The following is a 27,370-nucleotide window of genomic DNA, read 5'->3' as shown; positions in this document are numbered from 1 at the left end:
GTTGACGACACTCGAGATAGTCCTTAAGAATTCCACGCAAAAGCAGAATGGCTGCCATGTTGTGCTTACAACGTGTGTACCCCTTCGTTAAGCATGATACGCATGATTGTAAATTAAAATCTATAAACAACTATTTTTTTACACACGTTGTTCTAACTGGCGTCAAAAGTCAAACATCTATTGGTTCTTATTCTACTCACCAAAGTGAGTATGTTCATTTGTGTGCTTCCATGATGAGTTACAATTCTGCACACAACATAAAATATATTGTTTTCATCGCCTTGCATATTTTCAATTTAAAGCACTTGGTGTAAGCAGGCTATTCTTTTTGGATAGACATTCTTTGATCAGCTGACTAAGGAACGACTTATTCATCAAAGAAATTTCCCTTCAAGTTAAACTTCGATTTCCTTCGAAAAGTAAACGAACAATTCACGCACATTTTTCAACAAAATATCGCGCTATTCGAGTTAATTCGACATTTTAAAGAAATCGAAAATGCAGTCTCATCGATTTCTTTCGAGTAATATATTCCAACACTGTTATTCAAATTGTAACAATCCATCTTAAACGCGCACACTCGTTATAATTAAAACGATTGCGTACCAAATGATTGTATTGAGTTAAACGAATTAAAAGAAACGATGCATTGGGTTGATACCTATTAGCTTTCATCTTTATACAGTGCATTGATTTGAAATGTTAACATTCATTTCAAGTATAAACCACAAGTTCAGAACATATAACGAGGAGTGAAAGGAAAAATACAGTAGTCCGTAAGCACATGTAATATCTGTTTATAACGGAAAGCTGTTGTATAAACCTAAAGTTCATTCAACGGCTCGTAATAGCTTCTATAAAATCATTTACATGTATGCTAAATTACATGTTTAGCTGTATCGTTGTGATTACCCAATGTCCGTCGTCGTGAAGAGTACGAAATGCATGGTAAACTTTAAGCGTGTTACCATTCTAGAAGCCACACCTTGCACCCAATCTTGATGAAACATGTTCAGAAATGTGTATCTATACAATATCTATGACGAGTTTGAATCTGGATCTCGAGCGTCTTGAAACTAGGACACCAGGTCAAATCTTACTCTAAAAAGGTCACAAGTATGACTCAATATTTAGGAAACTTGGTCAAATGTTTATTTTGACAATTTACAGACCACGTTTGAATCAGGGTGACGTGCGTCCAAAAACTAATTGAAAACTGCTTCATAAGGAACTCTTTTTCAAACCAACTTACCGAGTTATTTCTTTAATAATTTATATCTGGTGAGCGCATATGAACATCACGGCCATTCTGTATTCAAAAATCGGAGGTGCAATTATTTCTTTGATGGATTAATCAGGAAACGTTATCGGCCGTTAATTGCCGTTAATTGTGATTGTTCCGTGAAGATTCTCATAGTTTGTGGATAATACCAGCATTCCTTTAATAAACATATTCTTACTGCATTTGAAAAGTCTGTAATTGGTGATTTTTGCACGGCCCCTATATTCAACTGTTAAACACCTTAACTGTTATTATTATTGTCAGTAAAAGCAAATATAACAAAACAGAGGTAACGTTTAAGTGTTGTTTGGCCAAATTAATTCAGTTGCACCTTACATACAAAGAAATTACACATAAAACACTATTAGATACGTAATGCATGCGAGTAACAAAAAAAAACGTCAACTGAAAAGAAGTATGAATGTGCAATTGTACATGAAGGCATAATTACACAATTACAAATGGTATATAGCAATTACATATGAAGAATTAAAACTTAATCAGGTTTACATAAATGATAACCAGTTCATATATTTTATTACATACAATATACACATGCAATAAATAAAAACACGTTTGTGATATTAAACTATAGTAACACACACTGACTTAATTAATTAAGGAGAATGTAGGTGAAAACGAACGTACAGTTTATTACACACTGAATATGGTACTAAAATGGGCGGTCTACTATCGATTAACATACCAATAAAGCACCAGTGAGCAATGGCGTGTTGACGAATAATACCAACGTACTGCTATTAATGCTATTATAAAGTATTGAAATCGAATTCTTCAAAATAATGTATAGCCTTTGACAGAGAAAGGTAGATTGAAAATATAAATTCTGGCTTTATCAGTTCGTTCTGGACAGTGATTAAGCTAAGCAACGTGATACAAAGACATTTCATGCAGACAAATGTTGAATGATATAAATATGTGAAGACAATAATTTGCCTTTTCTATTAAAAAATAAACATTTAAACAAAAGTTAAAATATGACTACTTGAAAAGGTACAGACTGAATTGATAAAGACGATTACACAAAAACTTTAAAATTCCCGATATCTTTTATCAATACAAATAGTAGCAAGTGAAGTAAACGAAACCTTTCAAACAACTGATGCTAGGGTAAAAACAATAGCAATCAATATTGTTACCGACTGATTTCAATCCATTAAATAAATATATCATATTTTATCTTAAAGTATAATTGCATTAACAAAGTTTATAAAGGTTGACTATTTGCAAATGTATAAGTACATGAAAAAACATTTGTGTTATGTATAATTCTCGTTAAATTCTGAAATAAATTTTGTGGATGATTGGTTTCTGAATGTACATTTATGTTTAGCAATGTTCATCTTAAGTTAAAATTAAATTTAGTTTGAGTAAATTGAATTAATCATGAAATATAAAGTTAACTAAACGCGTTTTTGATATCGCTGAGGATGTTTCTGCAGTTGTTTTATGAAAGATAAATATACGTCCATGCAATATAAATTGTTTAAATGTCTTAATATATACAAAACAAAAAAACGAGGTTATATGTTAACTTAATTTCAGTTCAAATATACATCTACTTAAATAATTTAACATGCGCATTTGAATATAACGAAAAACTAGAGGGATATGTTAAATGGCAAACAGACATGACAGAAAAGAAACATCTAAACATTGCTGCGTCCAATTCCGCAATTTGCCTCTTAGAAATAATAGTATATTAAATATTGTCAAGAAACTAATATTTAACAAATAACATTACATACAGTATGAACAGTCGATATAACGTAAACAAATAACAAACATTCAATTGAAGAAATCAAAACAAAATTCATTTTTAGAAGAAAAACAACAATACATGTTAAAGAATCAATTGAATGTATATACTTTAGTAGTATTGCTAAATTTGTTCATATTGTTAAGCAGTAATACTTATCATGGATCTATTCAAAACATACATGCGTTGTTTGAATCAACCGTTACAGTAGTATTGCTGTCAGTGTTCCCTGGCCAGTATGGCGTGTCGATGCAAGCCATCCCTTCCATTCAATTGTCGTCTGGAAACAACCCAAAATGCCAGCTACATGCTTTAATTAGCTAATTGACGTGTTTAATATTTTCAACAATACACTGTAAAGACACTTATGCCAACAGGTGGGGTTCGCTTCTTTAAAAAGCTCGCGAAGCCATATGATGGGGTCACTTCATTGTCCAAGCCTATATATTCCGTTAACGGGTGACACTGATTACACCTGAGACAATTGGCGAGGCGTAGAAAATTGCGCTTAAGCGGCAGTTACAATGCAGTATCATACACTGTATTTATCTACTTCATTTAAAACAGTGCAGTTTACAGAAATATCGATATAATTACCTGGTTTAGCTGTTTGAATGTGCATTGTAATTATTACTTTACCAGCAAAGTGTCAATACTCATGTTATTTTCAAAATAGTTGTCAATAAACTAAATTTAGATGATTCACGAGCTCAAAGGAATTGCCAGTATCAGAGAAATTTATGTTGAACATAAAGTATGCGAAGCGTGTTAACTGGCGAATGGATGTTTGTAGGTAATTATCAGTTGTTATGTGTTTGTTTGTATTTAATAATAAGAAATACAGTATTTATTTCTGAAACAAATTGTTAGTCAGTCCTGCGTTTATTGTTACTTTATTTTTATTTTTTGCAATGTAGTAAAACAAATAGCGAACAACACCGTTAACTTGACACCCGCTTTCAAATAAACGTTCAATAACTTAAATTTTCTAATTTCACCCATTTTTATCCTAAGCAAAGCCCGAATGGGTCCGACATCCTTCGAAATTCACAAGGGGGGAATCCTGATCGCTTTACTCAAAAAACAAAATGTTTTACCCTATAGAGTAGAGAGATAATTGCCGTCTTCAAATACTTTATCCAAATGATTTAAATGATTTAAATGAAGCACGTTTGAATTACGTGACATCAGATCTTTTGAATCGTAAGTCAAATTAAACACATATGGGACTGGTTTAACTATGAGACACTGGAGCATCGGAAGATGTTGAAGAACGTTAAGTGAAATTGTAACTGGTTGACTGAGAGTTAGCGTTTTAAGATTTGCATCAAAGCGACACATCAAAGTCTTTAAACTTACTTCCTAGAGTTAAATGCTTCAATACCTTCAATGACGGTATGGTAGTGAATTTGGTAATATCTGCACTGGCTCCATGAGGCACAATTCTTCCAGACATAGATAATACTCTGAACTTATCGACACCGCCGTCGATTCAGTGAGAAACAATGTTCTTAGTTTATGGCATTCTGACAAGTCAAAACTTTCGCATTTGCAGCATAATTTCAGATGCCGAATTTGTTTATGATTGTGTGCATCAAATTGTGTGATGTAATTTTGTTTGCCAATAAATAAGTAGATGAGATCTTTACAAGACGACACATCCAAACCATCACTTTTGCAAAACATGAACATATACTTTAATTTATCAGGTGCATGCAACCCTTCTGTAGATAGAGTCACCTGCTCTCCAATAAACAATAAATACAGTTCCTGATACGAAGACACATCCAGTCCTTGACACTCGTTACACAATATCAGAAAGTTCAACAACTTAAGTATCGGCATTTGTCTAGAAAGCAATATAATATCTGACCCTAGTTTTATTTTTCTTAGATCCGCACATGACGACAAATCTAACGATTTACATTTGCAATGAAGTTAAAGATACTTCAATTTTGTTAATCGATTTAAACCATTTGGTAGTAATGTGATATTACCATTAAATTTATCGTTGCTATAAATCATTAAGCCATCATAAAAACAATTAAACAAATCAATTCCTGCACGTTTTCTGCTTGGTGTTAGAAAGTTTGTTCCGAAAATTCTTACCTTGTACAGTTTATAACAAGCAGACTTATCTAACCCATCATAGAAACAATTCAATACAAGTTCCTCAAGCTGCTGAAGGTTTGAAAATCCCTTAGAGAGCAACGTGATTTCTCCTTCGATGTGTATTGTTCGAAGATTTGTACGCGCAGAAAAGTCTAACATCTCACATCTGCACCCACACAATTCAAGCTCTATTAGATTCTCAAGAGAACATATGTCATTACATTTTAATGTAAGCCTATTACTAGAATTAATCCTTAGGTGCCTCAGTTTTGTAAGGCCACTGAAATCAATCGTAATGTCTCCTTTCACATCTATAAAGTCCAGATTATGACAGGATGAGAGGTTCAATCTTTCACCTTTTCACAGCCACAGTCCTCCATTTAATTTATTGAGTCCCTGAAGGGCAGTAGGTAGAAGAGTGATCTTTCTACGGAGATATATAGTTTTCAGACTGTGACAAGATGATAGGTCCAACCCTTTACACCCACAATTGTTCATACTTAGGCTCTTCAGTTTTGAAAGTCCATAAAGGGCTGTATGTATCAGTGTTATCTCTCCGCTTAGATCAATAGTTTCTAGATTGTTACACGATGACAAGTTCAACCCTTTACACTCACACTATTTCATCTTAAGGTTCGTAAGTGTGGTAAGTCCATGAAGGGCAGTAGGTTTTAGTTTGATCTCTCCAAGAAGATCAATAATTTCTAAATTCTGACACGATGATAAGTCCAAACCTTTACACCCACGAATTTCCATCACTAAGTTATTCAGTGTTGCAAGACCATGCAGGGCATTAGCTTTAAGTGTGCCCCCTCCACGAATAATGATACTTTCCAGATTTAGACAAGATGACAAGTCCATCTCTTCAAACACACAGTCCTTCATCTTAAGCCTTTTTAGTTTTGCTAGTCCATTAAGGGCACTGGGTATTAGTGTGATATCATCGCCTAATTCATTTACAGTCACTTTTATAGTTTCTAGATTGGGACAATATGATAAGTCCAATTCTTTACACACATAATCCTTCATCTTCAGACTCTCCAGCTTTGAAAGTCCATGAACCGTTATTCCATCTCTAAGTGACACACTCCCCAAACTATGACAACTCGTCAAGTCCAGCATATTACACTCACAACACAATTCAAGTATCTTGAGATTTTCAAAAAGAAATGCAGACAAATCCAGCCGACGCTCTTGATCAACGCCGCCATTATGTGTGTACGGAAAAGATAGAGTCAGATGCTTCACGTTCGGCGTGTTCATTCGTATGATGCTTAAAGCATCTTTCATATTGACATTTACTGTACTATATATTTCACTGAGCTTAAGATTAATTTCATTCAAATTCTGAACATTCCGTTGAACTTCTATAAACCCCGATATGTATAATTCTGTAACAACCTCTAATGCATGTGCATCACACTTATCAACAATGCTGTATATTATGCGCGATAACATGTTTCCTGCTTGAATGTTTAATCCGCATAAAAAAATAAATATCTAATTTCCAAAAATTACGTCAGAATGTTCGGTCATATATCTAGATACGAAACCAAGATCAGCAGAATTGTAAGCTATGTGAACAGCCGCAAAAAAATCCTGCATACTTTTATGAATAAATGAACACGTTGATCTTTGATAGGTTCTGCAGATAGATTTTCTTTCCGAAAGAATACCTGTCTTAAGAGCAAACTCTTTGTGTTCTTGTGGCAGGTATTGCGCCAATTGTTGATCACTAATTACTAAAGATTGCTCCAGCTCGGCTGAAAACATCATTAAAAATGCTGTTTTGGAAATGGCTAGAAAATGTTCCATATTTTGATGAAAGTAACGTGTGTTCTGAAAACACCGTGAAGTTGGCTGTGTAAAATAGCTCTGCCCGTCACTCGCCTTCTTGAAAAGTCCGTCTATTAAAACAATATAGACTTCGCATATTGAACGTGTTAATCGTAGTCCGTCCAGCCAGGAACATACAATTAGCGAGAGCAACATTGGTGACAACAGTATATCATCCAGTCCATTTTCTTCTATACAATTTTGGAAATCATCAAATGTTTCTAATGTAAAACCTCCAGAGCTGTCCAGGACGTTTTTACAGAGAATATATGGATATCTGATTCCTTTCAGCTCAAATAAGCTGACAATTTGAGATTTCTTAATGCGTTCATCAGTCAGTTTCCATGGCCTTGTTGTAGTCAAAATTGTACACTGGCTATAACAGGAAATTAAGATAGGCTGAGCTAACTTCCCTTCAGGATCCCACCACTCGTCTAAGCCGTCTTGTACCACCAAACATCTTTCTGTTTGCACTAGTTTACTTAGAAGTAAATATGCCTCATCACGTTCTGTTACTGCATACACCAAGTCGATAATTCGCTCTTCTATCATTTTTGTCACTTCGCGATGAATTGCAGAATCTCTCAATGAAATAAAGAGTGCTAATTTAAATTCCTGCATCGTGCTCGCATCGTGAAATGACGGCTTTTTTCAGGTAGAAGTGATGATGCTTCTACTTGGTTGCACCAGTCCAGTATCGATTTAGTGGCAAATGTAGTCTTTCCCATGCCAGCTTCACCTTGCAAAAATATGCGCTTGTTTAGTTTTTCACCCGTATAGAATATTTCTTTGTACGTAGAAACTGTATCTTTTTCTCCGTCGCTGTTTTCAGCTTTTCGGCATATTGATGGCGCCGCATATAATTTGTTAAGGGATTCATCCCCGCTAGGCATCAATGTCAATACGGACCTGTGACTAAGCGTGTCAATGTAGTGCTTTTTTAAACGCGCGATGAACTCTGAAAATAAAACATATTTTATAAACATAATTATAATTATATATTATTAGATATTGCAATGTACAATACGGATACATATTTGGGCAAGTACATAGTTTGAAAAGGCAAATTAGACGAGCGTCAGACGAGTATTTCATGACGTCTAAGCTGTGCACGAGCAACGTCTAAACTTGCTTGTGAGCAAAATATTTCATTTAATGATTTATGCAATAGAGAAAAGTGAAACCTTTTCCGTTCCAAAACTTTTGTCGGTAAACAAGTACTAAACACACTTAACCTTTGAACGGAAAAATACAGACGTTTTGGAAAAATAACGGGAATATATAGACCGATTACAGGGAACAAATAAATATTATCAATGGTTTGTAATAATAAATATACATTATAAACGTTATCGTAGTACTTCTTATAATGATAATAAAAAACAATCATCAACAAATAATAATAATAATAATAGTAGTAGTAGTAGTAGAAGTAGTAGTAGTAGTAGTAGTAGTAGTAGTAGTAGTAGTAGTAGTAGTAGTAGTAGTAGTAGTAGTAGTAGTAGTAGTAGTAGTAGTAGTAGTAGTAGTAGTAGTAGTAGTAGTAGTAGTAGTAGTAGTAGTAGTAGTAGTAGTAGTAGTAGTAGTAGTAGTAGAAGTAGTAGTAGTAGTAGTAGTAGAAGTAGTAGTAGTAGTAGTAGTAGTAGAAATAGTAGTTGTAGTAGAAGTAGAAGAAGTAATAGTAGTAGTAGTAGAAGTAGTAGAAGAAGAAGTAAAAGAAGTAGTAGAAGTAGTAGTATTAGTTTTAAGTTTTAGTAGTAGTAGTAGTAGTAGTAGTAATAGAAGTAGTAGTAGTAGTAGAAGTAGTAGTAGAAGTAGTAGTAGTAGTAGTAGTAGTAGTAGTAGTAGTAGTAGTAGTAGTAGTAGTAGTAGTAGTAGTAGTAGTAGTAGTAGGAGTAGTAGTAGTAGTAAAAGTAGTAGTATCAAATTTCACACATTATTGATTAAGAACATTTTGATTCATTTTTGAACATTTTGATACAAATTTCACACATTACTCTTCTGTTGTTCTGGTTGTTGCAAGCCTTCTGATGAATTTGGAAATTGCACTTTATTTGAAACCTTTTCTGACATTTGTCACATTCAAAGGAGGTGTCCTTTTCCATGATTCTTCCTCATATTAATGTGCAGTTGGTATTCATGTTTAAGTTTTACTGCAGTCTGTACATTTAAAAGGCTTTGCATGGAAGTGCATACTCTGCTCATGCCTTGAGCAAATCCACCTTTCTTTGAATTCTTGACCACAAACAGAGCATGAGTATCGGTCATTTTTTCCTCCATCTTATGGCATCTTTTGATGTGGCGCAAGATGTATGCCTTCGAAAACACCTTTCCGCTATGTTCACAGGCTTTGCGTTTTCTCTTGCTTTCTATTTTCTGAAAGCACAGTTACAAACAAAAATTAATTTAACTGTTTGTACTTATTATGATCAATTATTGAAAGTTCTACACAATACCCCCAATCAATTGATAACGCTTACTGAGTTTACAATAGAAAGACCTGGTATTTAGACCGGGTATTTTGGGCCACCAGCTGAAGCTCTACAACTTGACATAGCTTTGTTTAAACCTATTTATGTTAGCTACTTTGCATTGACAGCCAAAGACTTATTGAGACATTCTCAAGTCTGTTTCCTGAGTAGAACCATTACTTGGTGTCTATGAAAGAGATCATGAGAACCTTCCACGTGTGGACATGGAACCAGCAACCCCCTATCGATAGGCGGATACAACATCCAAACTAGGATTAGTGGAACAATTTACCCAACCATGCGAAAGACATCGGGCCTCAGACATTTCGGATAAAATTTGTAGAGGTCTTGTATCATTAAACATTCGCTTGTAGAGGCAACTTTACTTACAAGGGAAGTAACTTTTGAAAATCGTAAGACCACAGAGCGCTAATTTATAGCGTTGACTGGTTCTCGAGCTCTTTATAATTTTATTGTCATTGATTTTAACGAACAAATTTTGAATGACATATCAATCCATCAACTTATAATTTCAGCAGTAATAATGATGGTGTAACCATCACTGATAGTATCAGAATATACGAGTAGAGCTAATAACCGTAATTTCTTTTTGAACTCGACCCCCAAAGTAATTCACACGAGCAACAGGTATGTTGACTACGAATACAACTTATGTATCCCAATACCACTTATGTATCCCTAATAGATTTAGGTGAATTTTGCCGTTCCAAAACGATTTGCGACAAAGGAGAAGATTCTGATGTCGCTGGCAATATGAAATGTTCAAAATAAAACAAAATAGATACACTGTCCGACTGTTACGAGTAAGAATTTCGATGAAAATGCGAAATGCTTACCACATTGTCTATCTAGGTCACCACTAGGAAAGTGATTTCGGGACGGACTCAAAAGAATAATCTATAGTCAATACAAATTTACCATAAATAATGTGTGTGCGGTCGAATAGCATTGAGCTTTTTGGTAGGAAAGGTATCAAAGTAGAGGATATATGTGAACAATCAAAACGACTCACCTCTTGAGGCTCCATTTTGACAGTTTTCATGTCAGTTAATGTATCCCCGGAAGTACAACTTATGATTTAAGCGTATCCCTATTGGGGATGCATAAGTTGGTTTACCGGGCGTGCTTACTCTTATCAAACATTTCTCCCAAGTTAATGTGTATTGCCTATTGCAATGGAGTTATATGGCTTTGGTGTGTTGTCACCTGAATCAGGTCACCCAAACAAATATGGCACTTTCATCTCTTGTGTGGCTAAACAGTGGACAAATAAACAAATTTGACATGGACTTCAAGAGATTTAAATAATTCTTTGAAGGTAAAGTGTTTGTTGTTGCATTGTTAGAATTGATTAAGAGATTATTCTACTTCTTTTCTGATGTAACTTGAATGAAGTCACTGAAGAATATTAATTGTGATAGGGCTTTAGACACAACATATTGTGCTTTGGCGATTAATTGAGGGTCAATTCAGATAAAAAAATAATTTATTTTACAGTGTTTTTTTATCATTTTGGGAATGGGGCCCAGTTCCTTTGGATTGGGAAAATTTGCGGCATTTTGACTAAAATTGGGAATTAGTGTAGTTGCTGTTTTGCTAAAAAAATGCTTCAAAATTGAGCATACAAGTGTATTCAGTATTATATTTACCAAGGTTGAACTTAAATGAATGGGAGATGAACAAAATATTGTGATCTTTACAAATTTTTTGTTGATAACCTTCAATTTGGAATTTTTAGCTCCCATTTGGGAAAAATATATACTTTTTTCCATTGGGAATTACCGGAACCGATTTTGAATGAAAAAAAACACACTGTAAATATCTTAAAGAGTACCCATATGGAATGCCCCACATCGGCTTGAAAGTTGAATAGGGGAGTATTTCAGTGCGCGCCTAGCTTTAGCAGGTCATACTTATGTTCCTATGTGCTAATGATACAGGTTAAAAATGACTTGAGGCTGAGCCCGTGTCGTTGGGCGAACTCTAACTCACAGGTGTATCTTTAAAATCATGAAAACTATGACGTAAAGTTCTGATACCCTTTTCCTCTACATTTTCGTTAGTTTTTCTTCATTTTCTTCTTTAAGTTTCGCGTCCACGGCCGATGACATCTTAAGAAATATTTGGATGTTGCACACTTTAGTTATTCGCGACGATGGGCGCTGACATATTAGCATTGTTTGATTATCCCTTTTGAATAATTCGATTAAAGGTATAGAAACACTGTTTGGCTTTGACTTCATAAGTTATAATGTTCTCATGTTTCTGTTCGATTGTATGGTTGTTTGATCTAAATTATTGGTTAATGAAAATCCTGGTGATTACGGTAATTACTGCATGCTGAAACCCAAAGCGCCGCCGCCATATTACTTGTTTGACAAGAAAGAATTTACTTGTGATGGAGGTTGTAAGGAAGGCAAAGGCGGGATCGGCTCTTGGGCCTAGTTGAGCCAAATACAAAGTTTACAAAAACTACCTAAGGTTACTAAAGGCTTTGCATGCAGGAAAAAATCCATACAAAATATCAAACAGAGATCCGAAGTTCGCATAACCCAAAAGCAGAAAATGCAAATTTCGATCAGTCATTTAGGACCTTATTATTGATGAATATAATGGCCAAATCTTTTCTATGTAATAGTAAACCGAATATGGAGTTATGAAATCTTCAATAGCTAAATCAACACATCATTGATGTAAGCGTGCGTTGAACGATTCTCTGGATGTATGAAGCTCATCAGGGAGGCCCATATGGGAATTAAGGAACTCACAGTACTTGTTTGACTTTGTCAATGCTTAGGGGGTTAATACATCACATCATGATATACCATGTGCTCTTACCGACCATCATCTACACAGAATTGTGAAGAATGTGGTTTAAAGCTATTACAGCAACCTCCTATTTACGTTCCGTACCAAGGACTTCATAACCAGTGGGTCAGAGACGATATATTAATCATCACATAATATATACACTTGATAAACATCATCTTCTTCATGGGCATGAACCGCAGAGGAAGATACAAGCTGTCCAAAGATGGCGACTTGTATTCGAATGTAATAGACTTAAGTGATGACATAACCATAACTACACATACTCACATACACGCAAGATGAAACCTTTCATCGCTGAAAACTTATTTTCATTTGCAAGAATGAGATTCAAACCCAATAACTTCGATCATATTTAAAATTATTACAAACGGACACGGTATTGCACAGCGCACTATCACAAATAAATGAGTAGCCATGCAAAACATAGAGGGCATATCAATCAAGGGACTGGCTTCCCAATCTGACGCTTTCCCGGAAAGAAATGAAGCGATCGCTGAAATGCAGGTGCAGGTTGACCAGGCATTAAAGCAGATAGAGAAGACTTCACTTCTTGAGAAGGTCAAGGTTATGATGTACCAAAACGGTCTCCAAAACTCATGTGGCCTCTTATGCTATATGAGGTTCCTTCTACAGCATAAGATTGTCTGGGGTGAGTAATCAATAAGCACATCCAACGCTGCATCGGGCTACCACCAAGATTCACAGGGCTCTGGGAATCTCAAGACGCATGTAAAATCGTTGATAGAGGAGTTCAAAGTAGCCAATGCAAGACTCCTTATGATCCGGAAATACTCCTGATCAGAGCATCCGTTTCGTCTGGAAATGGTCGGTGTGTCAAGCCGCGCGTGTGTTCAGTACAAGTAGGTGCATTCAGAAATAAAACGTTTGTAACACAAACAGAGGTCTGGAATGAATGGAGCTTCAACTACGAGACAGCTGCATTGGCAACAGCTGACAAACATAAGAGAAAAGCGATGGTCCACGCCTAGATAATGACATAAGTAGAAGTGGAAACAGCGTCAAAGATGGATTATCTCAGATGTAAAACTATCGATTGAAAGTCACTGTGTGAAAGCTGAACTGGTCACAAATTAAGCATCAGGAATCATCCAGAATCAGCTTTCTGCTTAAAGTGTTCATGATGTGCTGACAACGTAAGCAAACTTGAAGCAATGGAAATTGCCAGAAAACATGCCTGTAAACCTTCCATGTAGCTGTCGCTAAAGGGAGTTATAAATTCAGTCACGAAAGAGTACTCCCTAACGTAGCGTTATACAACGAGATTACGCGGAGGAATATGTATTTTGTGCAACAAAAGTCAACCTTCCCTTTGTTTAAGAAGGTAATAGGGCCACATCAACTTCGAACAGAGGTGGGGTTTTGGCAACAGCACAGTCATGTGAGATGAAATTTGAACTAAAGAAGAAGCTACATACTAATTTTCGTCCAGACACGGTATCGTGGTCAGCACACAATAAGAAGCTGATAGCAATGGAACTCACAGTGGAATGAGAGGATTGCTGTTTTAAGGCCTCGCGAAAGAAACATAGACACGTATGCTAAGCTGATGAAGGATCGAGTGCTAAAGAAAGGGCTTGGGCACCTGGTGGTTCTCAATCGAAGTGGGATACAAATAATTTCATGTAACCTCATTGTGGACGATGTTTATAACGCTAGAAATCGCTGGGATTGACAGACAGAAGGCAGCCCAGGCTGTGATAATTGTGATAAGTGTTAAAGCGTCAAGCGGGATATTGCTTGACAGAAACCGCCAGAACTGGAGCTAGCCACCAACACACAGTGGCTTGATCATCAATGTAGTCCGAACATACTTTAGTGCTATATGTTTAAAGGGGTGAAACTCTCGATGATGTATGGAACTCAGCTGAACGTATTCGTAATTTAAACGAAATACCAACAACGCATATATAGGGGTAAGAATTAAGAGCTTCATTTGAATACAATTAAATACCTCCGTAGCACCATAACTTCCATGCGCGCATACTTTCACGCTATAAAGCATGGTCAAAGTAGATTGGCGCCCGAATTGTAAGCGACATAGTTGTTCAACTAGTAAGCGACAATACAAAATATACGTGTAAACTAAACGGGTTTGCAGACAATCAAAAGAATACGGAATACCGTTAGTGCCATCGTGGTTACACATTAAAATCCAGAGGGCGACAATGCGATAGTGCGATAGTACGATGGCGACAATGCGATAGTACGATGGCGACAATGCGATAGTACGATGACGACAATGCGATAACGCGATAGTACGATGGCGACAATGCGTTAGTACGACGGCGACAATGTGACAACGCGAAAGTACGATGGCGACAATGCGACAGTCATATCATACTGTCGCCTTCGTATCATCGCCTTGTCGCCATCGTACTATCGCCTTGTCGCAATCGTACTATCGCGTTGTCGTACTGTCGTAATCGTATTATCGCATTGTCGCCAACGTACTATAGCACTGTCGCCATCGTATTGTCGCACTGTCGTCATCGCAGTATCGAACTATCGCACTGTCGCATTGTCGCCATCGAACTATCACACTGTCGCCATCGTATTGTCGCAATATCGCATTGTCGCCATCGTACTATCGCACTGTCGCAATCGTATTGTCGCACTGTCGCCATCGTACTATCGCATTGTCGCCATCGTACTATCGCGTTGTCGCCATCGTACTTTCGCATTGTCGCCATCGTACTATCGCGTTGTCGCCATCGTACAATCAAATTGTCACAATCGTACTATCGCACTATCGCATTGTCGCCCTCTGGATTTTAATGTGTAACCACGATGGCCATAACGGTATTCCGTAAAAGAATGTCATAACCAAAGGAAGATATGCGCCGAAGGTAATGCAATAACGAACATTTCAAATATTACTGTAAATTAAAGTAGAAATAAACTAAAATATTTGTTCAAACATGGCTTAAATGTATGTATACGTTATCAAATTCCTCCAAACCCAAAGTAGGGGTAGCTTATAAAGAAACCAAAGCAGCACTAAAAAGTCTGCTGAATGATGTGTTGCATTCATGGAACGCATAATATTGTATCTTGCTCTAAAGTCATGAGAGTTTTAGATCTGTAAACAACACTCGTCAAATAATCTGGTTTCATCTGGAATTAGTGCCATTGGCATTGCATAAGATAAAGTAGCTACTCCGCACCTAATTGTTATTAGGCAATCTAATTAGGGGGTACACGACCCGACTCCAAGCTTAAAAAACCCGTATTCCCCGTCATGTCTTTTAGCCGCGAATGACCATTTGGTTCCGAGAGTCTTGATCCATTGTCAGCTGGAGTGTGCAAACGTCCAGGGTAATCAGCTAAAAATTATGCTTAACGAGTCTATGACCGTCGGGTCTTGCATGATCATTTGTCAATGTGTGCAAGCGTTAATGCTAATACACACAAAATCATTGGACCACGAACGATGAACGAAGAGAAGACAACGTTTGTGACCAGCGTCTTCCTGCAATTTCAAAAGAGAGACCATGCGGGTAATTAAAGTTATATGGATGCCGTCTGAAATGTCCACGGTGCTAATGAAGTCCCCTTTGGAAAACGAGACACATGCACTCTTGCAATTGCATTCGTCAATGTCGATGACAGACATACTATCGTTCAAAATCCACATTGTGTCATTAAACACAATAATTAAAATCAAGTAACAACATAATGTCAAGTTTCATACCTGTATTGACATACGTCAAATGTCCACTGGAAGAACATTTTGCGCGCTCAATATATCGACGCAAATGCAACCGACCACCGTACAGCTACATGGGTTGTGTAATCAAGTTTAATTTGCTACTAGTTGTTGAATACGACGTTAATTAATATTCCTGCCGTGGTGTGTTTTTGAAGGAGTGATTGACTTGCGATTGTTTCCTGGTCAGTCACTGTTAAAGTAATGTTAAGTGAATTTAATACGAATCCAAAAATGTTATCGTCTGCAACGGTCCCTCAACTTTATTGTAATTATTGTAATTGATTTGGAATCCGAATTCGTGAACCAATTTTAGAAGTTAATGGAGTGCTTTTCGATATGTAACACATGTATCGCCTACTTAGAAAGACATCGTAAAGATAAAAAAAATAAGGCATTGAAACCTCTTCTCCATTATTTACCGCAGTTCCTGGTTAAGTGTATTGAAGATGTCAGGTGAAGTTTTGCATCGAAAAGAAGTTTACTGCCTAACATGTATGTGAAGTCTTTATTGTTTTTAAAACCTCATTTTAAACATGTAGCTTGAATGTAAGAATGATGAATATTAATTCTATGATATGCGTTTTGATGGCCCAATTTAGTCAAGTAGCTATCTGGTGTGATTAGGTTTATGACATCTTTTATTGAGGGATATTTAAGACTATTTATTTCCGCAAAGGCACTGACAGCGAATGATTACAGTCATGAATCATTCTTACTTTTGGAAGATTGAATATTGGCATGGCGCCAAGTACAAACTTTTTAATTATATGGACCTGTGTTCGGGCGCGTGTATTAGAACTTGTGTCAGATGAAAAATTCTCCTCTTTAAGAAGTTGACGAAATTGGTACAATCTATATGTCCAATACGCGAAAATCAGTATTGATTCCCGAAAACAAAATTACGATCTTTATAATATTCCGACAAGTTTCAGTCACAGGCTTTGAATTTTAAGGTCAACGCTCGGGCTACTTTTTAAGTGTCTTGACAAGAGATGCTTGAAGATGGTGTGCAAATATAGGCATATGTCATCAAACGGACTTTCTCAACTGAAAAACTTTCGCCTTTGAGCTCCGTGTTCTTGGAGTATATTCCTAACATGAAACCGTGTTCGGACTTTAGTTCACTTCTTCCTTTTTTGGAGGTCGTATATCCATATTGGACAAATTAAGGCTTAATTCAGTGCGCTTTGAATTATATTTTTATATTTGACACTTGGTCCGGACCAACCATGACACTCCAGCTCACCATGCTTAATAATTCATGGCAATTGTTCTGGTCTGGTTTCCTCAATGTTATCGTTGACCTTGAATTTGGACCTTAACTTTTAATCAAATGACTTGGCTCTTGTGCACGACAATAATTAAAAATAGGATTATCTTACAATTGAAACGTTTTTCAAACAGATAGAAATGTATAACACTGAAACATGCACTTGTGCGTTGGTTTATATGAGCTACAGACATAATCATGTATGGATTGATTTGACAAGCAGCAGATTAAGAAACAAAACAACAAAGTCAATCTACACGCATAATGCCTTTTCTGACAAGACATTTCTACAAACAGTAACAACAAGACGTATAATTACATATACGTTGACACATTGAACTCGTAGATTATGCATACAAATAAAAGAACAAATTTGAAAGTAGTAATGCTTGAACATACCCTAATTATGAGAATAAACAAATAAAAGTGTAAACTAAGCTCCTTTACATAATTATGTATTCACAATCACAGATTAATATTGCAGTCACCGATTACAAACAATTACATGTATATACGAAAACGACAATTAATTCCTGCCTCGGTATCCAGTCCATTTACAACTTTACAAAATTGTACAACCGGAGTCTCTTTCCTGTTGCCGCTTCGAGGCCGCTTGTGCACGTTTTCTTTCTTGCTCCTCGATCAACTCTTTCATCGGATTCATCCAGTGTTCCTTCAGCCAAGGCATCTTGAAGGTCATAATCTTGGAAACCCGGCGGGAACGGCCTCGTATCATCACACTTCCGGCCACCAGCAGACTGTTCTTCACGGCTTCTATTTCGTAAAATTCGTTGTCCATGTAGCCACACATTTCATCATCCAGGAAAATGCATTTGTTCATCAGAATATCCGGTTTGAGAGCGAGACAGAGAAGTATCAAGAGGTCTGTATCGCTCTCGCTGAGGGACCGGTATGTCCAGAATCTCGCCAGCCTCTTCAATTCTTCGCCATCTTTGTCCATCTGCAGTACCGTTTGCATGCAGCTCTGGTATTACATAGGTTTCGCCCTTGGATCGTTCGCTACGCTCACATCTCGTCCAGACTGCTTAACTTCAATCTCCGTACTTCCTAACAATGCCATGACCAGAAAACGTTTGCTCAAGTATGCTAATTCCTGCGTCTTAGTTTTAGTTTTGCTAGTTATGTCCAAACAAGACGTGTTAACATATTTATGCACGTGATATGATATTTTTTTGTTCATATGTCGCAAATCATAACTTTAAATAGACGGCCTTGATATATGATCTCAACTCTATCAACTCTTTATCAATTCTTTATCAAGGTTTTAAAAATGCTTTATCAATGTTTTATTATTGCTTTATCGATGCTTTATTAATGGCTATCAATGGTTTATCAATGGTTTGTTAATGGTCAGGCAATGGTTTATGAACAACCCATACTGACGATGATTTTACAGCGTGGTAGGAATTTTCAAAAGCATCCATGTCTAGATTGAGAAATATATTTACACATTGAAATAATTGGAATTTCATGTAAACTACCGGTTTGAATTCTGCGACAAGCGCAAACGAATGCCTGCTTTGAGCTGGACGACGGACGACGAGCTGGCTATGACAATAGCTCGGGTTTTCTCCGAAAACAGCCGAGCTAAACATGAACAGAATCACTTTCATTTTCAGTGCAATACTGTCCTTGATTTAATATTTACAGTACAATTTGTGTGAATAATTACATCATACTAAAACTATGATGCCATTATTGTTATATATACATAAATTTGCATATATAAATACATATCACAATTGTTTACACATTGAAAATATTTTGTTAAACCTTCATAGACCATTAAAAATGGTATCTCATTACGATACTGATAAATATAATAACAATAATATATTACATTAATAAAAATATTATTATTATTTGTATAATTATAATTATTATTATAATATTACTATAATTATTATGATGATTTGTAGCAGTAGTAATAGAGGTATCTTGGTATTCTAATTCTCCTTAATTACTGTATAGAAATCAACAAAACCTTGGCACTATGAAAGTGTCTGAAATGAGTTACATTTACGGGGTATGCAGCACATTAAGTTGTATTATGGTTACTATTATTTAAAATTAGACCAGGTTGCAGTAAGACATTATCTTGAGTTATGGGCCTGTGTAAGAAACTTTAAATAAAACTTTAAATTCTGTCACTTTTAGTGATATAAAAGATATGAACTATTGATCCTTGTACACAACTTATTCTCAAAAACTGTTTAAAAAAAAAATCTTTGTTTAAGTTGTAATAATACTTGACAAAGGGCATTGTGATTGTATATCAGGTTTAAAATAATTCTTGCTTTACGTGTTTAACATTAAAAATTGTGTCCTTGAAGCAACTTCATATTTAGTTTTTTCACCTGATTTCCCTAAGAATTAATTTTGCTTATCAGCAATATTGGTGAGAAATTATTTTTTGAAATGTGTGGACTGTAATACATCTGTGTCACATTGTTGAGCATTGTATCACTCAGTGAGAAAACATGCATCTAACCAAGATGAACCTGTGCTTATTCCATAAATAAAGTTATAAAAAAAACACACAGTACCAACATAGCTTTGTAATCTTTGATGGTTAAAGTAAACATTTAAACCTATCTGGTGCTCAAAGCCACTAGCAAGATCATCATGATGCATCAGGGATTGTGTTAATCCCTATGTATGGGTTTTCCACTTACATGATGTTGCTACTTATATCATGGGTCAAAAAATAACAGTTTCAAATAATTAGCTGTATGATTCCATAAAGCAAATTTACACGATTGACAAACATGCAAAATAACACTCGTGACTACAGAAATAATTAATAAGGTTTCATTCATTAATGATAAAACTGATTATATATTAAGTTTGATACTTTTTATTGAAAAATAAACATTTCACTTACATTTTTTAACAATGTACTACAAAAAAGCGTGGCCTCCGTTCAGTTATTTAAATTGTTATCTGTTTGTGAAAACAGTTTTTGTACATACTATAATGAATCTAAGTTTTAATATTTTTCGTTTCCGAAATTTAAGAGACAAAAAACAGAGAATAATACAAAAGTCAGACAATTTAGAGACATAAAATACAGATGGTCGAAAATTTAGAGATACTCTTAAAGCAATGAATTGACGATTGGATATAGGTATGTAATGTGTAAAGCATCAATTGTTAAAACGAATAACCGCACTTGCTTAGTTTAAAAAGCATGCCATATTGTATAAATTACATTTTGTACATATTTTACTTAAGTTATTGGTTGAAACCATAGTCTATCACCGGTTAACATAGTTATTTACCAAATAACGCAAATAATGCAAATATCATAGAAATTGCCTTAAGGAAATCATCTGCCAAGTTTTAGGACCTTAATCTGGTTGTTAAAATGCATGATTGAAGTGTCACCAGTTCTGCTTATCAGGGCAAAATTCTGGTTAAATGTCATTTTAAAATAAACTTTCCAAATTGTTTAGTTATTTATTTTGAGGAAACCCGTACGTCCGAAAATTGAGTCATACAAAATAATTATTTCCTCTAAAAACTGGGGTGTCCTAAAATTTAAAGGGTCTGTAAAAGTAGGGTAATTACGGAAATACCAATTCAGTATTCAGTTATCAATGCCCTGTTAAATCTATGTGTGTGATAAATAGGCTGCACATTTTTTTGAACCATATTTTATCATTTTATTGACAACCAACAAAAAAATAATTTCCATAATTTATTTATTAAAGTTGAATAAAATCAAGTTCATACTGATAACAATTATCACAATACCATATCATTGCAAAAGGTAACTTTGTTTTTAGGTTGCGTCATATTTCACCAACGTTAATTTTTCAACACGATTGAAAAATAATAATTAAAAAAGTGTTTTTTGTTGTTGATCAGAAGTAAGCATCAAAAGTCCTTTTTGGCCGATTATGTAAATTTTATTGTAAAAGGTTTGATGTCCCAAAAATGTTTTGCTTCTAAATCATGTTCACACTATTGTGTTGATTATCAGAAGTTAATTTCAATGCCAATTGTACCATACTTTCAATTGATTGCAACAGAAAAATGATAATTGATTGTTAAGAAAAATTGCAGTGTTGTGATCTTCAAAAAGAATATACCATAGTTTTTTTATTGCAATGCATAGTCCAAAAGATGTTCAAAAAGATCCCTAAAATGATTTATTTTGTTCTATGTTCCCATACAAGCATGAACACAGTTTAAAATTTATTAAAAGTAATGGAGGAGCTCTTATTTAACTAAACGTATAGAGAATGTTATCAGAAAACACAATTTTTAGAACATAAAATGAACAGTTTTGTTTGAGAAATTGAAATCACCAAAATGATGCTCATTCCAAGTTTGATGTCTTATTTCAAACGCACATAATACATTTTTAAAGATGTATTAATTCAACATTAATATTCAGTATCAGATTTATGAAATTCAAATAGAGACAATTTCAAGTTTTAACTTGTTAAGGCTATACATTGTTATATATTAATGTTTGAACCTTTGAATTTATGATTTGGATTATGTTGTTTCATTTTCCTTGTTTGATAACTTCTTTTGTTTAAGAAAAATACAAAAACATAACCAAGAAGCAGTTTTTCGCTGAAACATTATTACAAAACAATCGAATTGTATAAGTGGAAAACTGTTCTAACTTGAGTTGGAAAAGGGTTGCACAAAACCAAAATTCCCCTTTGCTACAATTCATAGTGGGAAAACTGTTCTAACTCCAATACTGTCATATGTCTCTTTAATAAGTTTTGATAGTATTGCATTTATGACTAATTACATATTGAAATGATATTTTGTAGTTATATAACCCAAAATATGTGTTACATTTCAAAGAATATACATTAAGGATTTTTTTTCTAATTCCTGAATAATTTTGCAAAACAGAGTTGAAACAATGTTGCGCTGAACAGGCGATATAGCCAATCAAAAAACAAGTTATGTTGCTTGACCGGAGATCAAACCCGGATCCTAGGATTTGTAGTAAAGCGCTTTATTATAAGCAATTATCTACCAGTATATAATTATTTTATGCTGATTGATGTTTTGCTCACACTATTCTGTCAAGTCTCAATTAAATAAATCGTTTCTCTGAAATATGTATCGGAGTTTATCATTATGGACACGAATACATTAAAATTACAATTTAAAAATCACACTTGCCTTAAAAGACCTCCGGTGTAATTTTTTTAGAAGTCAAGTCTGTATACATATGTTTGTATTAAGAGACTTGGTTTGTTACGATAGATGATTAACTTTGTGATATCATTAAGGAAAATAAATACATATGAAATATCATTTTTTATGCAATAGTTCACTTTCTGCATTTTCCTTTATATAAGCTGTTTACATCTTAAAAATCGGTCATCTGTTAGAACGCCTTAAGTTGTTGGTTCATTCGGACATTAATAACACGGATATCTTCATCAATGAGGATCTTTAAACAATGTCCACTCGGATATATTCATTTTGATGCTTGAAATGGTTCCTTTATATGCCTTCTTTACTGCAATGCCTGTTTTATTTGTATGTCTAACTGTACATGTATTTTGTATAATACAATGACATATGTTCACTTACACTTATAACAATGAAAGTGACACGTTACTCAATATGTTCATGTTTAATATTTTTACTAGTTAACCCCAAACAAAATTTCTAAATCAATAATTGTCACTTTATATAAAATTAATATTATCACTTTTTTAAAGCAAAGTTGAATATAATTTGTAAAAGTTCCCTATATGTTAATATGTGTTGTAATTACGTGTAGTAATCGACTTTAAAGTTGCAATGGGACCGGCAAACAACTAAAACTTGGGCCATTGTTACAAGTTTAAGGCCTAACCCGCTAATTATCAATTGTGTTTATCTTTACTGCTTCACGATATGTTTCATTACATCCTTTCATAGAAATCATTCTTTATGTCTAGTTCATTAAAAAAAGGGCAATATAGAACTTTAGAAGTTTTAATCATTCTGTTACATTTAATTAACTAGAATGAATATTCATATTAGAAAAAAAATCCTGCTTTAACATACCAATGATTCTGCATTTAAACTCACTTACAAATGCTCGAAAATTAGTTATATTCAAAGTTTGAAAATCCATATTTGTTTGATAAGTATTGAATATTTCCAGCCCAATTTGTGCATCCTTTATCAAAAATCATCTAATGTTTAAATGCTAAGAGCTTGTACTATGGTATTGTTTATTTATATGTTATACCACTGTTTAAAATATTCGTATATATATATTTACATATAAAGGTTATCTGCCTAACTCTACATATATTGCAGTTTTACGTTTGTATATTTTTACTTTAATAGAAAACAATATTTTTCTAAAAATTGAATAAATGCGTTTGATATTTTGTAATTTATTAAAACTCCAATAATTTAGAGACATAACATAAAACAGACTTAACAAACGAATAAAACAACTGAACGAACTAATTTCGACTTCAAATCATACTGTTGACATTCGTAAAGTAAACTAAATATAGCCTTAGGGCTTTCCTGAGCAGATGTTATTGATTTAAAGTGAACGTAACATGGTCATTAATGGAAGTGTAAAGATAATTTAACTTATGGACCATTTCGAAGTTGTTACCATAATATTAATCGGATTTTACCGTATTTACGAAAAACATCACCTTTGTGTTCAAAGTGTTCATATTAAGCCCCCAATAATTATACTACAGGTAATGTTTATCTAAATGGTTCTGTATCTGTGATGGTGATCTACCATTACGACCTTCTCATTCGAAAATAACAATAACATTAGTATTGTGGAATCTCTATTTATTCCAGAAAGTGTACTTTCTTGTTCACAAAATTTAAAATTGTCTACAGACTGTGCGAAATGTAATCAAGGACATTACCATCCTCTTTTGAGACCAATATTGTAAATTTCCTATTTAGATAGGATGTACATGACTTAACACATTATTAGCAATTATTATGCATATTTGTAATTATTCTAAATAATTAAATGTGCATACCAGATTTTTCATGCTAAGCCATAATTCTCTACGACATATACGCCTTATATCAAAACATGTAAGCAGATTAACAAAATAACATGCAAAGGTGTGTTTTCGTTTAAATAATGCAGCATAATCGACATAAATATATGAAAAGAATCAACACTTAAACATGTTTATCTAAATCTCAAAACCTAAAATACTATTACAGGCAGCGAAATCAACGAGTAAAATAAAAATACTTTCAATAAAATATTCATGTGAAAAATCACGGCCTATCGCTTTATTACGTTGTTTTAAACGTTTCAGTGAATCCATAACTTCATTTGCCGTTCTCGGTTGATCCAGTTCAATGTAAAATTTTGATCGTTAAAAGTATTTTAGGAACTGATTTCTTCAGCTTCAGCGTTAAACAATTAGCGTTACTCAAGCTTTCAAAATAATCATGAATTGAATTACACAATTGTATTGCCATTTTTGTTTCTAAATTTAAATATTTCCGAGATTCACGTTTACTTTTTACTTTTCGACGTTCCTTAATTTTTCGTTGAAATTTAATGTGTCTGTCTTTTTATTTGTCGTTTATTATGTCGACAAAACGCCATTGAAATCAGGCTTATTCAAATTAAAACACTGTTAAGCGTGAATGTATTGACTTCGATCAGTTATACACTCATGATCGAACCGTTAACATTGAATGATACTTTTGAAAACAACGGGTCCCTAAAGTTTTGGATTTATTTTATACAGCAAAGTTTCGGTACAGTTTACTCGAACATTTTCAATTGAAATTTAATATAAGAGAGATTATCGTAACTCCGCTACTTAATATTACAATTGAGTGTAAATTGCACTGGGAATGATCGCTCTTCAAATACATACAGAAATATATCGGGTTCGTAAAAAAAGCGCCAAATCGATTACGCTCCAATCATATAAAATCTATTCTAATACCCAAATGTCACATGGCAGGTGAATAACACGCTCATTACACCGACAACAATAAACACCAATGTATTACCATATCCCTAAGCGAATAAATGCATAACAGGCACCAGGTGAAAACCACCTTACACCTGGACTATCGACTTGACCTCAACTTGACCCGCTCCTAACAAGATGGATGCCAGTTTCTTCTATCAATCGATTTGACCCGCACCACATAACGCACCACTGGCACCACCGCCTCAAAAGGCGCCTCCGCCTCAACCTCAACGCTCCTAAAGGCTCCTAAGAAAATGGCCGCGGTTTACTTGCTTTTATACTACTCCTGTTCACGTTTAGGTAAATTTACACAATTGGAAAACAAAATTCAAATTTGCACATGTTAGTTGTAGTTATGTTATTTGCAAAGATACAATAATAATGAAGATTTATGAAGTTCTAAAATACTTATTACATGCATATTTTAAGGAGTTACAAACCTAAAAATGATACAGCTTTACAAACGCGAAACGATTGAATAATTCGGGATGTTTAGTTGTTATCATTATATTTTTGCACCAAGCGTGATTGCTTATAAACAGTATACAATACATTTACAACTAAATTAGCAAATAGCCGATCGGTTTTTAATTCAAAGGTTTTTGGTTCGAGCACAGGCGTTGATGACTTTGTATATTGTATTCTTGATGTATACTGGCGATCTTTATTTCCGATATTTACAGCATTTCATAACATTCCAAAATCTGTGAACAAGTCTCTTTAAACAATATTGAGTCTGATGGTTCATTCAAAGCTGTAGCCTTAGACAAGATCCTTATAGTGCATACTAGAACATGCGCAAGTTCGTGTTTCCGGTTGCCGTTACAAAACAACAGGGCTAATGCATTCACGGAAAACTTTTATCAATGCGATGGTTTGTTTGCTTTGGTGTTGGCGAGTATTTTGTTTCCGATATACCGTCTTGTAGTGCCAGAAAAGATTCTCTCTCGCCGTTATAAAAAGACACCGTGTTATTATTAAATTAACTCTTTGCGAGAAAGACATATGTCATCAACGACGCTTTCGATTGTTTAGTTTTTGTTTTTTTAAAAGCTTTTCTGTTTAATGTTGTTCACTTTGAAGCTATTTTACCACTATTTCGAAAACTTTTGCCATACAATCGCCAATCTATTAACATTAATTTACGCTGCTAAATCGCGTAAATGAAATACATATTTTAAAGTTTTAATTAAGATTTACTTAAAATATCGACCTTTGTCATGCGTATGCGATGACGTGTGTACATTTTTACAAAGGAAATAATATGACTTCATAGCTGTCATATATATCACAGTTGTATAGTGGATACTCCTAGCGATCGGGAGGTCATGGGTTCGACCCCCTTTGTGGGAGTGTTCTTTAAATTTCTCCCATTCTCCCATAAACACCAAGTACTGGTTCTAGTCCCAGGAAACGGACTCGAGAGCGTTTCAAATAAGCCTTAGGCTTTCTATGCAATCGAGCTAAAATAAATAGGTTTAAACTAAAAATAAAATGTATATGAATATATATATTCAAAATAACGTTCAGATTTTATTTTAATGTAAGAATAACTAATTATTGACTAGTTTCCAAATAAAGGTATTTACTTATTTATCTAATATATAAGAACTCTAATTCATTCAGTGTTATTTTGCATTGTGTATCGTGAAAGCAAAAATTTCTAATAAAGAGCTAGCGTTTTATACATGGCTTAACGAGTTATCGCGTACTTGATTAATGTCGTCAAACTATTAATAAACATATACATTCATATATATTTTATTTGACTATGACAATTGAAAGGTTGTCTGTGTTTTCTGGAGAAAAACGGGAAAAAGAAAAACAGGGACGATACATAACATCGAAAACTTACTTGCGGAACAAAGGAAGCACCTCGCGAAACTGTTCAGTCCTCTTTTCCGGACTCGCACGCGAACGTCCCGGCTTTGGCAATTTAGCACAAGTATTCTAACAAAGCGCGATGTATTAACACGATATGAACTAATAAAGGCTCAAATAACCATATAATAAATTTCTAAACGAACGCAACGCAGTTTTAAGTCAGTGTT

At 34.5% G+C, this 27,370-nt stretch overlaps 2 protein-coding genes across 3 annotated transcripts; both read right to left on the bottom strand.

Annotated features, from left to right (window-relative positions):
• Positions 1-1,206: 1,206 nt before the first annotated feature.
• On the bottom strand, positions 1,207-27,370 carry LOC127871641 (uncharacterized). 2 transcript variants are annotated; one of them, XM_052414756.1, is made up of 3 exons: positions 27,175-27,370; positions 9,008-9,386; positions 1,207-7,968 (listed from the first exon to the last, which is right to left on the bottom strand). In XM_052414756.1, exon 3 carries the CDS (start codon positions 7,629-7,631, stop codon positions 6,675-6,677), a length of 957 nt encoding a protein of 318 aa, XP_052270716.1. In that variant the 5' UTR covers positions 7,632-7,968; positions 9,008-9,386; positions 27,175-27,370; the 3' UTR covers positions 1,207-6,674. The 2 variants fall into 2 exon arrangements, with proteins under 2 accessions (XP_052270716.1, XP_052270717.1); XM_052414757.1 differs by lacking the exon at positions 9,008-9,386.
• Positions 17,602-18,564, bottom strand: LOC127871642 (uncharacterized). The gene has a single exon (XM_052414758.1). It carries the CDS (start codon positions 18,311-18,313, stop codon positions 17,897-17,899), a length of 417 nt encoding a protein of 138 aa, XP_052270718.1. The 5' UTR covers positions 18,314-18,564; the 3' UTR covers positions 17,602-17,896.

This window comes from Dreissena polymorpha, chromosome 3 (genome assembly GCF_020536995.1).
Source record: "Dreissena polymorpha isolate Duluth1 chromosome 3, UMN_Dpol_1.0, whole genome shotgun sequence".
NCBI classification, from domain to species: Eukaryota; Metazoa; Mollusca; class Bivalvia; order Myida; family Dreissenidae; genus Dreissena; species Dreissena polymorpha.
This window is presented reverse-complemented; position numbering and strand designations above follow the sequence as displayed.